This window comes from Jaculus jaculus, chromosome X (genome assembly GCF_020740685.1).
Source record: "Jaculus jaculus isolate mJacJac1 chromosome X, mJacJac1.mat.Y.cur, whole genome shotgun sequence".
Classification (NCBI taxonomy): Eukaryota; Metazoa; Chordata; class Mammalia; order Rodentia; family Dipodidae; genus Jaculus; species Jaculus jaculus.
This window is the reverse complement of record NC_059125.1, coordinates 59,538,858-59,552,547: the sequence shown is the minus strand read 5'-3', so window position 1 is coordinate 59,552,547 and position 13,690 is coordinate 59,538,858. Positions and strand designations below refer to the sequence as shown.

Sequence of the window (13,690 nt, the reverse complement as noted above, 5' to 3'; positions counted from 1 at the left end):
TCCTCTATGCCTTTCTTTCCAATTGTAAATTAGGGCAATAACAAAAATACCATGGGGTTTACTGTGAGGTCTGAATGAGAACAAAATAGATTAAGCAACTAATTAGTGAATGCCCACTAACTAGTTTGTATTCTTATCATGTATGTCTTTGTTTTAAATATTTTTAAGTATATTTATTTATGAGAGACACAGAGAAAGAGAGAAATGCAGATACCTAGAAAGATAATGCATATATCAGGTAAATACGCCACCTTGTGCATCTGGCTTATGTTGGTCTGAGGAATTAAATTTGGGTCCTTAGCCTTCTCAGACAAGCACCTTAACCACTAAGCAATCTCCCCAGCCTATTATATGTCTTATACTAGCATCTTGTATAGTTCTGGTTTATACAAGAAGGACCAGGTGCTAGATAAATTACTGGTCAATGTTACAGTTATCTTTCTCTTTTCTGAGATCAAATACCTGACCAGAATCAGTCAATGGGAAGAAAGGGTTTATTTTGGTTATGGACTCAACGTGAAGTTTCTTTATGGCATGGGAGAGCAGAGACTGGGCATCACATCTTGACACAACAGAGCTTGGAGGTAGCAACAAGAGTGAACTGGCTAGCAAACAACCAGTAGGGCTGGACTAATAAGCCCCAAGGTCTACCCCAGTAACACACCTTCTCCAGTTAGTCTCCAACTCCCCAAAACTCCCAAAGGATCTACTACTCCCTAAATTGGCACCATCTGGGACCAAATACTCAAATGCATGAGGTTTGAGGATACATTTCATTCAAACTCTCGCATCATCACCAGCCATTTTGGATATCACGGTAACCAGGATATTACCTTTTGAGTGCATAAACTCCTTATCAAAAACTAGACCTGTATTCTGTAATGTTCTCTAGATTATACTTCCTCTTAAAAATCTTTCCATATGATTTCATACATGCACATATACACAAAAAGTATAGTAAAAATACTCACAACATTAAATATTTTACAGAGCCCTACTTCCTTAATTACTCAGCCCTGTACTAATTACAGGTGGCAGAACCTGTGATTACAAAAAGTTCTTTCCCAAGATGGTTGAAGCAAAATGGTTTAATTGTGACTGAATGCCTTCTAGGGGCCAAATCTTTGTTCTAAATGTTGTACTATGCCACTGCACATAATACCTAAGGGTTCCAATGTAATAATCTCTATGTTCTTGCTGATCATCTATGAAACAGGACAGTCTCTCAGATAATAAACATGAATAATATTAATTAATTAATATGTTAAATGAACCCAAAAAAGTCACTTCTTTCTCTAGTTTTTTTTTTTCCTTTAGTGTTGTTGTTGTTGTTGTTTTGTTTTGTTACTGTTTGAGGTAGGATCTCACTGTAGCTCATGCTGACATGGAATTCACTATATAGTCTCAGTGTGGCCTTGAACTCATGGCAATCCTACCTCTGCCTCATGAGTGCTGGAATTAAAGGCATGTATCACCACACCCAGCCTTTCCCTCTAGACTTAATTTCTTCACCCAGGCAATGGCTTGACCAGAGATTTTAGATTTATAAGTTCCTTTTTTTCAAGTCTAACATATTAACATTTCAAATTCATGTGATTCTGAGTACTGCATTTTAAAAGAATTCTCATTAAACAACTTGTAGCTAAATCAAGTGTCCTGGGGGGAAAAACTGAACCAGTTTGTCATCTGTAGGAAAGTGCTTGTCTAACTAAAGAAACTAAGAGAGGTCACCAGTTTTCGTGGTCTACATTCAGGTAGTACAATGAAACATAGGCCCATTCACAAGATTAAGTCTCCCAAGAGAAAAATAGTTTTAAAAGCAGGTAAAATAAAAACCATGACATTATCAATGTGAACTTTTAGCCCCATAAATATTATTCTGTTTGCTGATATAAAATGGTAGAGGAATGGATTTTTCTTACTCTTGGTCTAATGGAAAATGCTGCAGCATGCTCCTCTGAGAAGGCTCAGAGTAAAGGGCCAAGGGCTCATAGATCTACCATTCAAATCCTTAAATCCTATCTCTGAGTTCTTTTATTAGCTTGTAAATAAAAATAAATGAGCACAAGTGTTAAATTATGCTTCCTGTTCTGTGTTTGAGTTATGCGAGTGAATTAAGATCTACCAGGATAGGTTTCACCAGACACAGAATTGTGACTTCTGAAGAATATGAAGAGGTCAAAGGATGATGAACAACATGCTCCTGGCCCTATATAATGAATGGAACTGCTGATGAAGTACCAGTTGTTTTATGTCCGAGATGCTATCTTTGGAAGCTATAGATAAATAGATAGATACAAACATACATACATACATACATAGATACATAGATACATAGATAGATAGATAGATACCTACCTTATGACACAAGTGCTATTTGGTGGCTCTTCAATTTCTACCCATAGTACTCTTGTCTTTCTTACTGTTATTCCCCATCACTGTTGCTTTGCTTATTTGTTTAGACAAAATTTTTGTTTTTTTACTGGGATTTAGTATATTTATATATTTGTGGGGAGGCTGTGGTGTTGAAGTATTAATGCTGATTTTGGCCTTGGCAGACTTAGATTCAAATTTCAGCTATATGATTTGCTACCTACCTGTTGATTAACTGACAAATCTGCAGTTTGCAATTAGAATACCAAAACAATGACCTGTCCTATTCCAGGTCAAAGGGAAGTTCAAATGGAAAGTAAGTATCATGGCTCTTTATCCACTGAAGATTTTTGAAGATAGCCATGTTTATGATCACTGAACTATAAGCTCCTTTAAGCAGGAAAGTGGTCTCTGTAGCTTGAGTATGTGAGCCTTTTTGTCCTACATGTAATAAACACTTACTGGTAAACACTTACTAAATTCCTGAGTAGATTGAATACTAGGGCCCACTCTTACAAGGTGTTCCATAGAGATTGACATCAGTCTAGACAGGACTATAGCTCTTTCACTGGGGTACCTCAGTAACCACAACAAAGACAGAAGAAAAAAAAAAACTGAAAATTTTAGTCCTTTCTCAGTTTGTAGAGTCATTTAAGTCTTCTAATTTTTCAATCATTGTCTTATTATGTAGCACAGGGTGGCCTGAAATTCATTATGTAGCCCATGCTTGTGATAATCCTTTTGCCTATGCCTCACAGTGATATTTATAGGTATGAGCCATTACACTAGGTAATTCAATTTTTAAAATAAGCCCTTTTTTCACTGATTTGCAATTAACAAAGCTCACATTCTTCCCTGGAAAGTAAGCATTACAGCAGCTTCATATCTAACAGGAGTCAGAGAAAGGGCATGAACACTTGAATAACAGATTTCAAAGTAGTAACGCATGTCAATTATTATGAAGAGATTTTTACAACCATAACTTCGTTCAGAATTCAGTTATCTTCATAGTCAGTGTCTGTCTTTCTTTGTTTTTATTTCTTTATTATTTATTTATTTGATAGTAGCAGACAGACAGAGAGAGAAAGAGGCAGATAGAGAGAGAGAGAATGGGCGTGCAAGGACTCCAGTCACTGCAAATGAACACCAGCTGCATGTGCCACCTTGTGCATATGGCTTACGTGGGTCCTGGGGAATCGAGCCTCAAACCAGGGTGCTCAGGCTTCACAACTTAACTGATAAGCCATCTCTCCAGCCTTATTTTTCTTTCTGTAGGACTAGAACTCAAGTGTCTGAATGGAAAGTTGTGATGACAGCTAACTGAAAAATAGAAATACTCAGGTTTTAGTCACAAAGAGATGTTTTTTAAGGATTGAAGATACTCCTGAATGCAATAAACACACAGACATGTAAGAGATAAGAGACTGGGAAATCAGTTAGATGTGATAGTAGGAGGCAATAGATAAAAGAGATATTGCAAGTGGCAAAGGTCATGTGAAAATTACAAGTATCTAATTGGTGCACCTTCTATGGAAACTTTCTGTTAATAACCATTTAATAACATGCACATTTTCTAAATAAATAGGTATAGAACATGAGTGATAAAGTCTTGGCATGCCAAATTGGGCACTCTCAGAGATTTGGATGGGCATCAACTGCAATGTAAGACTGTAGTCTAGTCTTCTTACAGGGAAGTCTAGAATTAACTCAGAAAATATATGGAGCCAACAAATCATGGGCCATATGTGACATATCCACAATTCTGATAGACAACTGGGCTTTACTGTCTGCAAGAAGGTCTTTTCCATAATATTTGGTATAAGATATCCACCATTTTTTCTTTACTTTCTGGAGTATATGTGGTGTCTAGAAAAACTGATGTGATGTATGTGATGACATATTTATGATATCTATCTATATGTTAGTTATTCACAAACTTATGAAAGTTTATAAAATGTGTGAAAGGTTTTCAATTTCTTCTACATAAAAGGGAGTGATCTAATAGCTCATCAAAACAAAAATCCTCTTCTAACATTCTTAAATTTATTTTTTCTTCAAGAGGTTACTATACTAGTCATTTTGTGCAAACATTGACCAACTGGGATGAATTTTAAAAATTAAGTAAATCTGGAGTGTTGTAAAGATATCAGGAGATCAGAGAAGTAGAATTTATTATGTAAATTGGCAAGCACAAGAGAGACCATCTGAAGTAAGGGTCAATGAACTGCAGCTTACAAATCCAGGCTACCACCTGTTTCATGAGAATAATTTTTAATATTTTAAATGGATTAAAAAAGTCAAAAGAAAAACAATACTTAATGGCATGTGAAATCAAATGAAATTAAAATTTAGTGCCTATAAAGTTTTATTGAAACCCAGCACATCCATTAGTTTATATATTGCCTATGGCCACTTTCATGCTACAAAGGCAAAGTTGAGATGGAGACCTTGTTACCTGCAATGCATAAAATATTTACTACCTGGGCTTTTAAAGGAAAAAAAAATAAACTTTTATCTGCTTCTCATCTAAAGTCTGGCAATAACATTTAAGAAAAAGCAAGATCAAAAGTTAAGCAGAGATTTGTGGGAAGATCTCTAAAAGCTCACAAATTCAGGATCAGCCAGCTTCTTGGCCCAAGATACCTACCTGATCAAGTCTTTCTGGAAGCTACAAGCAAATTCCTATTAGAGTTAATTTGCCCCTGGTAAATGTTACTCAGAAAGTGAAGGAGTGAAGAGGACACTGTCATATACCAAAAACTTTCTGCAAGTTTCCAAACAAGAGGTATAACATTCAATTCCATATGAGTTGAGGTGGGAATGAGTGGATTTAAAGGACAGAAAGAATTCAATAAAGATTCACTTACATTTCTTCCCTCACAAAACCTGGAGTGAAAGAGAGGGAATCAAAGCCATACTTACATAAAATTTGCCAAGGAAACTAAATTGAGACCTATTGTAAACATCAGTGAGGATGGTGTAATTCTTTTAGTTCAAAATGTAAACTGCAGTTTCAATTTTATGATGTGTACCAAACCAAACCATGTGTACAAAACAAATGGATGTACAATCTCAAATGTTTTACTAGAAAATGTCTGAAAAATAGTAAATTCTTGAGCACATAATGCACATGATGAATTAATTAACCCTCTTTGAAACTTGATGAGATAGAGATGGGGATTCATATCCTGATTTTTCCAGATGAGAAAATGGAAAAGAAAGGAAGTTTTATCTAACCATAGTCATGAGGAAGAATCTCAGCATTCTGGATTTTCACCTAGCCTTTTCTCAGTGCACTCAGTTAGTTTGTTCTGGCCCTGTCTGTCCACTGAGTTTTTACTGATTAGGACCTAGAAATTGCCATCTGTTAAGAAGGCAAACCCCAAGTGCATGCAGGTATAAATACATCTGTTTGCTCATATAATGGTGATGCTTGTAATTTACAGAGTTGTCACAAAAATCTAAAGTAGAAGAGCATTTTAAAAATATATGGGCTGGAGAGATGGCTTAGCGGTTAAGCGCTTGCCTGTGAAGCCTAAGGACCCTGGTTCGAGGCTCGGTTCCCAGGTCCCACGTTAGCCAGATGCACAAGGGGGTGCACACGTCTGGAGTTCGTTTGCAGAGGCTGGAAGCCCTGGTGTGCCCATTCTCTCTCTCTCCCTCTATCTGTCTTTCTTTCTGTGTCTGTCACTCTCAAATAAATAAATAAAACTAAAATTAAAAAAAAATATGTAGTTTAGGGCTGGAGAGGTGGCTTAAAGTTTAAGGATATTGCCTGTGGAGCCTAAGGACCTAGGTTCAATTCCGCAGTACCCTCCTAAGCCAAATAACCAAGGTGTCACATGAGTCTGGAGTTTATTTGTAGTGGCTGGAGGCCCTGTTGTTCACATTTCTCTCTATATATATCTGCCTCTAGCTCTCTCTCAAATGAATAAATAAAAATAACAAAAAATTACAAAAATATTTATTTCAGTTTCCTTATTTTACAATCAGAAAACTAAAGCTCAAACATGGAAGGGATTTTAAAACAAAATATTTGCAAGTAGAGGACAAAGAAGAGAGGGGGTGAGAAGAGAAAGGAAGGAAGGAAGGAAGGGAAAGAATGGGCACTCCAGAGCCTCCAGCCACTGCAAATGAACTCTAGATGTACGTATCACTTTTTGCATCTGGTTTGTTTTACGCTGGTACTGGGGAATCAAACCCTGGTAGTTAAGCTTTGCAGGCAAGTGCCTTATGTGATGAACTATGTTCCAGCCCAATGGAAGGGATTTCTTATTAACTAGATAAAAATCTAAATCTCTTTAAACTTTTTCTATAGAATTGCCCTTTTTTTTGATTTTCTGGCTTAAGATAATGTACAGCATGACACCCCCACCTCCACCCCTTTCCTATTGCCTTATCCACTCACAAATACAGTTTCCTCCTTGTGATTATTTCTAACTCACAGGCCATTTCCCAAATTAACCCACTTCCACTTTCATACCTACATGACCATACTTTTTCACTTTTTCCCTCAACTAGAGATTAATGATTTTACCCCCATTGATGAATACCATTATTTCTTCTCTCAGGAATATTTTGTCTCCATGCCCAGCCTTAGTTTTACCCATACCACAGCATTTAGAAACAATTAGAAAAAAAACAATTAGAAAATATGGGGCTCCTTCCCACCTCTTCCTGCCCAACAAAATCCTGGTCAGTTTATATCAATTCTGTGTAAAGCCCTCTACCAGTGATAGCATCAAATATTCATTCTTTATGAACCACCAAAGCTAGAAATAAATTTCCCTTTGACATGCTAGGCTTTTAAACTCTTGTACCTGTGCCCACTCCACAGACTTCTGAAAACTGTGCATAAAGTAATAATCAACACTGAAAACAACCCAAGTTAAGTGACAATGAATGAAGAGAAAGTTTGTGACTTCTTCAAGATAAGTATGATTCCACATTTCGATATGATAAAATTTCAAAATTCAATATAGATCCATTATAAAAATTTTAAAAAAATCAATAAATATTCTATTCAGATAATAAGACAACCCTCTGCTTTCAAATAGAGATAATGATGCTAGTAAAGTAAAGCCACATAGCTTTACATATGGGAAGAGAAAGAAACATCCATAATAATATTGGTGTGGCTTTTCTTTCTTTCCTTTTTTTGCTTTATTTTTCTCTAAACTACCTATGTCTTATTTCTCAAGAAGCTGAGAAATAGTATGTGGGGTCCATATTCCAAAGTAATCAAAGCGCTCATATGGCTTACTGTCCATAGTTCTGTAGAGAATCCCTTGATGCCTTTGGTCCTATGAGCTCAGTGAATAATTTTCTCAAAGACATGATCACTGACTTTCCCTAACTTAAGTGACTCTGAAGTCTGAGGCATTTTAACATGTTGCTGGATTCCTTTGTTTTGTACATTGAGTGAGAGACTTCACATGTCTGCTCTTTTCTGCTGTCAAATATTCCTGAACACTAGTGATAGCAAAGTTCCTCCCAGGTAGCCCTTTGGCCTGCCTTCTTTCAGCCTGAGATTCTGCAAAAAAGCTTCCAGGCAGGATTTATAGTATGCCTTCAAAATTTTCTTCTTTTACAGTATGGTTAGTTATTTCTCCTCTTTTCTGAAAGCAACCTATAGGGACCATTAGCACTATTTGACTATTGACTTTGCTTGTTCACTTGCTCATTTGAACTCATTTTGCCAGGCTTGCTACCACACTAGCATTGTAAGGCTGCACTGGCTCATTCCTTGCAGTGGAAGGAGTGTCTATAGAATGACAGATTATTGGGCAATGGGAGGGTTTCTCTGGGGGAAGCTGGGGAGATCTGAAGGCCCTGGAGAGTAACCTTACTTCCTTTTCTGATAACTGTCTTTTCATAAGTACTGATAATAGTAGAGGTTACAGCTTTCTGACCCTTTCAGATTTTCCTACTTATAAGCCCTGGGGCCTTGGAACTCATACTAATCTAGCATGAAGAACAGCAATGGGCCAATTGGGATTATAGGTAGAACATGTAGCATGTTTTCAGTTATATCAAGTGCTAATTGCTTCCTTATGGTTTGGGAGCTGGAAAATATACAAAATGACAGCTTCTTTTTGTATTTATTCCTGTCAGTCAAAATGTTATTACAATTATTATTATGGTTGGCTAGGAATGAGGAGACAAGTTGAAGGATACCTACTTTCTACCCTTTGTCTTGATGTCAAGCACTTACTTCTGTTTCTGTCATGCTCTGGTGGGTATCAGTACACTTTTCATGAAAGGTGTGGCCTATATTCCTGTCTTTTCAGATGGCTCTCTTATATAAGAAAAGACTCTCTGTTATGGTTCTGACTTAGAACTAAACACTTCCAAGCCAAGCATAAAGAAGGAAACAGTCCTTGGCAAGAAGTACCTCCTTTGTTAGAGGTCATGGTTGGGATGCCTATTTATGTTTAATACCTGGGTCTCATCCCATGGGATAGTATCTATGGGCTGTTCACCAATGTGCCTTTGAGAAAGAAGTCTCTAACATAGGGAAGGGAATAAAGTGAATGAATAGGAAGCTTAAGTCCATAATGGTTAAGAAGGAAGGAATCACTAGAATATAACAGGTCTGGAAATAGGAGTTCCTGGTAGAGGATATAAGCTGGGTAGCTCTAAGATCTATGCTGATAAAATTTTATTCTAAGCTAAAGAGCCAGGTCTGCACTCTACTTAGCCAGATATAAAATTCTTTTTAGCTTGAATTTCTGGATCAATTGTCATGCTCGAGGGCAGGCCTCCAGTGAGGAGAATACAAGTGTTGTTTCCCTTTGAGTTCTTACTTACCTTGAAACTATTAATGCAAAGAGAGTTCCCAAAGAGGCAGTGGCAGGAGGGAGCAGGTGCAGACACTGATGATCTGCTGAACAGTAAGAACACTTCCTTTCTGGGGTTTGGAGTCAGAAAGCCTTTGCTAAGGAACAATGTTGTATTCACCACAGAGAAAAACCTGGGGACTCAGTTGGGGTTTCCACATTCCTAACCTCTCTAATAAGGGCAATTTTTCCTTCACTAGGCAGCAGAGTGGAAAATAAGCAGGAAGAAAATTAAATTTTTCAAATCATCAATTTTACTTTCATTCTTTAGACCCACTGAACACCAAGCACCAGCTGGGACCACCTTCATCACCTGCATTGCAAGTACAACTAAAGCAGCCAAAGGTAGGGCATCAAGGATGAGCATTTGCGTTATTCATCATGTAGTTTCTATGAGAGGCTCCCTGCTAAGTCCAATCCCCTGGATGAACCCAGGGCTCTGGGCATCTTCCCCTCTCTCTCTCTCTCTCTCTCTCTCTCTCTCTGAGGAAAAAAGAAATGGGAGGAGCTGTGGGTATGCAAGACCTTTTACCTTCGGCAGCTCTTTTGAAGAAGACTTTGCAGCTGCCACAAGTGAGAGCTCCATAGTGACAGCCAGAAGCTTCATCTCCACAGATCAGGCAGGTCTTCTGGGGTGGAAAGTAATAGTCGATGGGTAAAACATGATCTCTGGCATTGTCCAAACTGGAAAGACATACACATACATACACATGACAAACAGACACAAAGTAAAAAATGTCAGTGGGTGGAAGAAATCGAAGGTCAGAGTTCAATGCTCTTCTATTGCAAACTGAATGCATAAATGATTATTCATTGCTCAAATGAGTCAGTAGAAAACAAAATTTTCTTAGACCTTACCTGAGAAGATAGTTGTAGGGTTTCCTATAAAATAGCTAGAATAGTTTTGATACTGTTCTAGGGATTATATTTTTCTGGGAGTAACGAATCCTATAGGCTTTGTGTGATGGAAGGATGAAGGCAGGGAACCCAAGTTTAAAATATCTAATTTGATGTAGTCCTTAGGTAACATTTACAGAATTATTAAATGACATGAACCTAGTCCTATGAACTTACCTCCTCCAAAGGGAGACTTATGATAAAACCATGTCAAACACCAAAAGAGTTTGATGTTTTTTTCTGGCTCTTGGAACCTCACGTGTTATCTACAAATCAAGAATATTATTGCCTATCCTTCTGAATTCCTGCTGTGAGGAAGCAACTTAAATCAAATGATTAGCTCTTGGGATTAATACACAAGTGAATGAAAACAATTGATGTCATAAGTTTTGATATTTTTGATTTTTTGTTTGTTTGTTTGTGGTAGGGTCTCTCACTCTAGCCCAGGCTGACCTGGAATTCACTATGGAGTTTCAGGGTGCCCTCAAACTCATAGTAATCCTCCTACCTCTGCCTCCCTAGTGCTGGGTTTAAAGGCATGCACCACCACACCCAGCCATAAGTTTTGATTTTTTTCATCAGTTCCTTTGTTTTACTTATGAGTTGTTTGGGATCACATGGATATGTCCATGCTCCCATTCTATAATATAAAGTAGTATAAAGTATTTCAATGACTGAGACTTTTACTAATAAAGGTTACACAGTAATCTGGGACAGTTTGGGGAATAATGCAAAACAGTTGTCCATTACAAGGCTTATAGGTTCATTGAGCAAGGATGGTACTTTAGATGACATCTGGTTTCTTCTAGGTGGATGTGAAGGAGCAGAGCTGTAAAGCTAATTCTAAAACCTTCACTGATAGACATTTTCAATCTCTTGTACTAATTAATTTAATTTTGAACAAATAGAACTTAGTTTTTGTTAACCGATGGTCAAGTTTTATCTTTCTTATGTCCCATGTCCTTTGTCAAAACATTAAAAAAAAAACTCAGGTAACTTCCTAGATTAATCTACCCCAAGTATTTGACAATTGTCCACTCTCTCATCTACAAAAGTCCAAATGCTATGCTTTATGAGTCCTTCTTTGACAAGGGAGGAGGGAATATGAGTCCAAAAGGGTGACTGTTGTGCTGAGTGGTTTCAAGGCCTCACAACTTGGTAAGACAAGATTGTTTTCTCTTTAGTTTATCATGGTACAGATGAAACAAATGAAGCTAAGAAAGATCAAACACAGATGATTTGCTACCAAGCCAGATTATCTGACTTCAAACAGCATAGTTTTCTTTGCCATGTTACCTTTTCACTACTCATCTTGCTTTCTACCAATGGCTCTTTGTTTTCCTATTCAGCACAATTCACAGAATCCAAGGAATTATCTAAAGTCATTTTCTCCAGCACCCCAAGTGAGCAACCTTGGCAAAGCAAAAGCAAAAAAGCTTTCCCTTAGGCTACATTTGACAAGCCTCCAAGATACAAATACCAGCCTTTATTCAATCCTCACATAGAACAAAAGGAACTCAAAACATTTGTTCTCTTGGTACGCATATGCAGCAGCTGACCATGGTCGCATGTCTTCCTTTTCCACAAGACCTTACTTTCATGACCTTACTAGAAAGCTAGCAGGAGTCTATCTACCAAATCAAGGCTAGGAGAGCCATGTCTTTCAAAGGAGCTTATTTCAAATATAAAACAACCAGATGCAGAGGATCTCTCTTTTGGTTAAAATACCATATCCTTGGGTAACAACTCTGCTTCTACCCTCAGTCTTGAAACAAGAAGAAACAGAATTTTTCATGAGTTTTCTTACTCCTTATTTCACTTTTTGACTTCTATAACACAATTCAAATCAAATCAGAAGTGTATGCTTTTAGGCAATCCACATGAATGGCTATTTCATATACATCAATCCATTTAATTTTACCAACAACCCTATCATGTAACCATATCATTCCTACATTCTGATGTTTAGAGCAATTAAGAAAATTTATGTAAGATTACAAATCTCATAAATGGGAATACCAGAATTCCATCCTAAATAAGTTCTGAGTCTTAACCACTAACAAACCATGTTATATTATTGAAAGTTGAGAATAGGTAGATTTATGCAATTGAACCCTTTAGATAATGTGCAAAGCTATATTCTAAGAATATAGTGAGAATCAAGATATTTTCTTTCCCTTCACAGTTTACCATCTAGTGTAGCAGAAACACGGGAAGCCAATAACAGTGAAATACTACAGTTACTGATATGAGTGCCAACTGTTATGGATGAGGAGGCAACTGGAAATCAGGATTCTTTTTGGGAGACACAATTAGTATACTTTTGAGTAAATGACAATTATAATAAGTATTGTGTATGTACAAAATTAAGTTTAGTTAAATAAATAAAATGGAAGAATGCAGAAGATAAATAAAGAGGTCCTTTTGTAAAGGGCCTTTAAAAATAGCTATGAGGACTTGCTATTCAATGGGTATAAAGTATCAGTTGAACAAGTCTGAGAGATCAGCTATTCAAATTGTGTCTCTAGTTAACAACACAGCATTGTATGCTTAAATTCTGTTATGAGGATACATATCTTGTTGAGTGTTGTTATTAAATTTTTAAATAAATATAAATATTGAAGAACATCAAAATTTAAAATATAGTTAAATTGTTTAATATATTCCAATAAAGTTTTAAATCAATGAGATTAAAACAATCAAACACTACTATTATTATTAGACATGCATTTAATAAAGTATATCCTTTAGAGAAATAACTACAAAGGAAACAAGGAAAAAATAATGAAGAAGACTTTAGAATTTGGACACTTTACTAACTACAACTAACTGACAAAAGGCCTGAAATAACTCTGAGTCTTACCAGACAAGTTTACATCTCTCCTCTCTTCCCTCCCCTTTTCTGTCTATCTCTTAAAATATTTTGACATTCCTATTGGCCCTGACTCAGAGTGGATAAGGGGTATGCTAAAGTTCTGATTTGTGAGCTAACATTTGGGAGACGGAAATGATAGTTCTGGCTGCTTTTCCCAGGGTTCATGTCCTAATTAAAGTTAAGCACATGAATACTAGTAAGCACATGCAAGAAATCTCATAGCAGTGTTGTTTATAAAAGCTGTAGCCATAAATGTCTATTGATAGGAGAAAGGAGAAAGAGATTATGGCACACTCATTCAATAAAATACACTTCACAAATAATAAGAAATAAGAAACTACATATATATATATGTATATTGTATATACATATACATATATATATCCTCCTTTCATATTATGATAAAAATGAGATATTTGTCATCCTAATTAAAAAAGAAAAACATGATTCTTTGCTATGCAGAGATTACAGAACATTAAATACATGGGAGAGATAAAGAAAAAAGAGAGAGAATCATTTGGCAGCCATTACTCCTCCTCCCAGACCCTGACAACACTTATCTCCATTCTGTCTCTAAAGATTTTCCTTTTATGGATACTTAATGTGAATGAAATCATACAGTATGTGGTCTTTTGTGACTTTACTTTTAATTTTGCATAATGTTTTTCAGGTTCACCCACATTGTAACATGCTTTAGTCCTTTATA

General features: G+C 36.5%; 1 protein-coding gene across 1 annotated transcript in view; it reads right to left on the bottom strand.

Moving 5' to 3' along the window:
• Ar (androgen receptor) overlaps window positions 1–13,690 on the bottom strand; it is a 169,602-nt gene that overhangs the window by 61,058 nt on the left and 94,854 nt on the right. Inside the window, exon 3 of the mRNA XM_004661005.2 lies at window positions 9,745–9,896. Coding sequence (XP_004661062.2) covers window positions 9,745–9,896 — 152 coding nt within the window. The remainder of the gene's footprint in view (window positions 1–9,744; window positions 9,897–13,690) is intronic.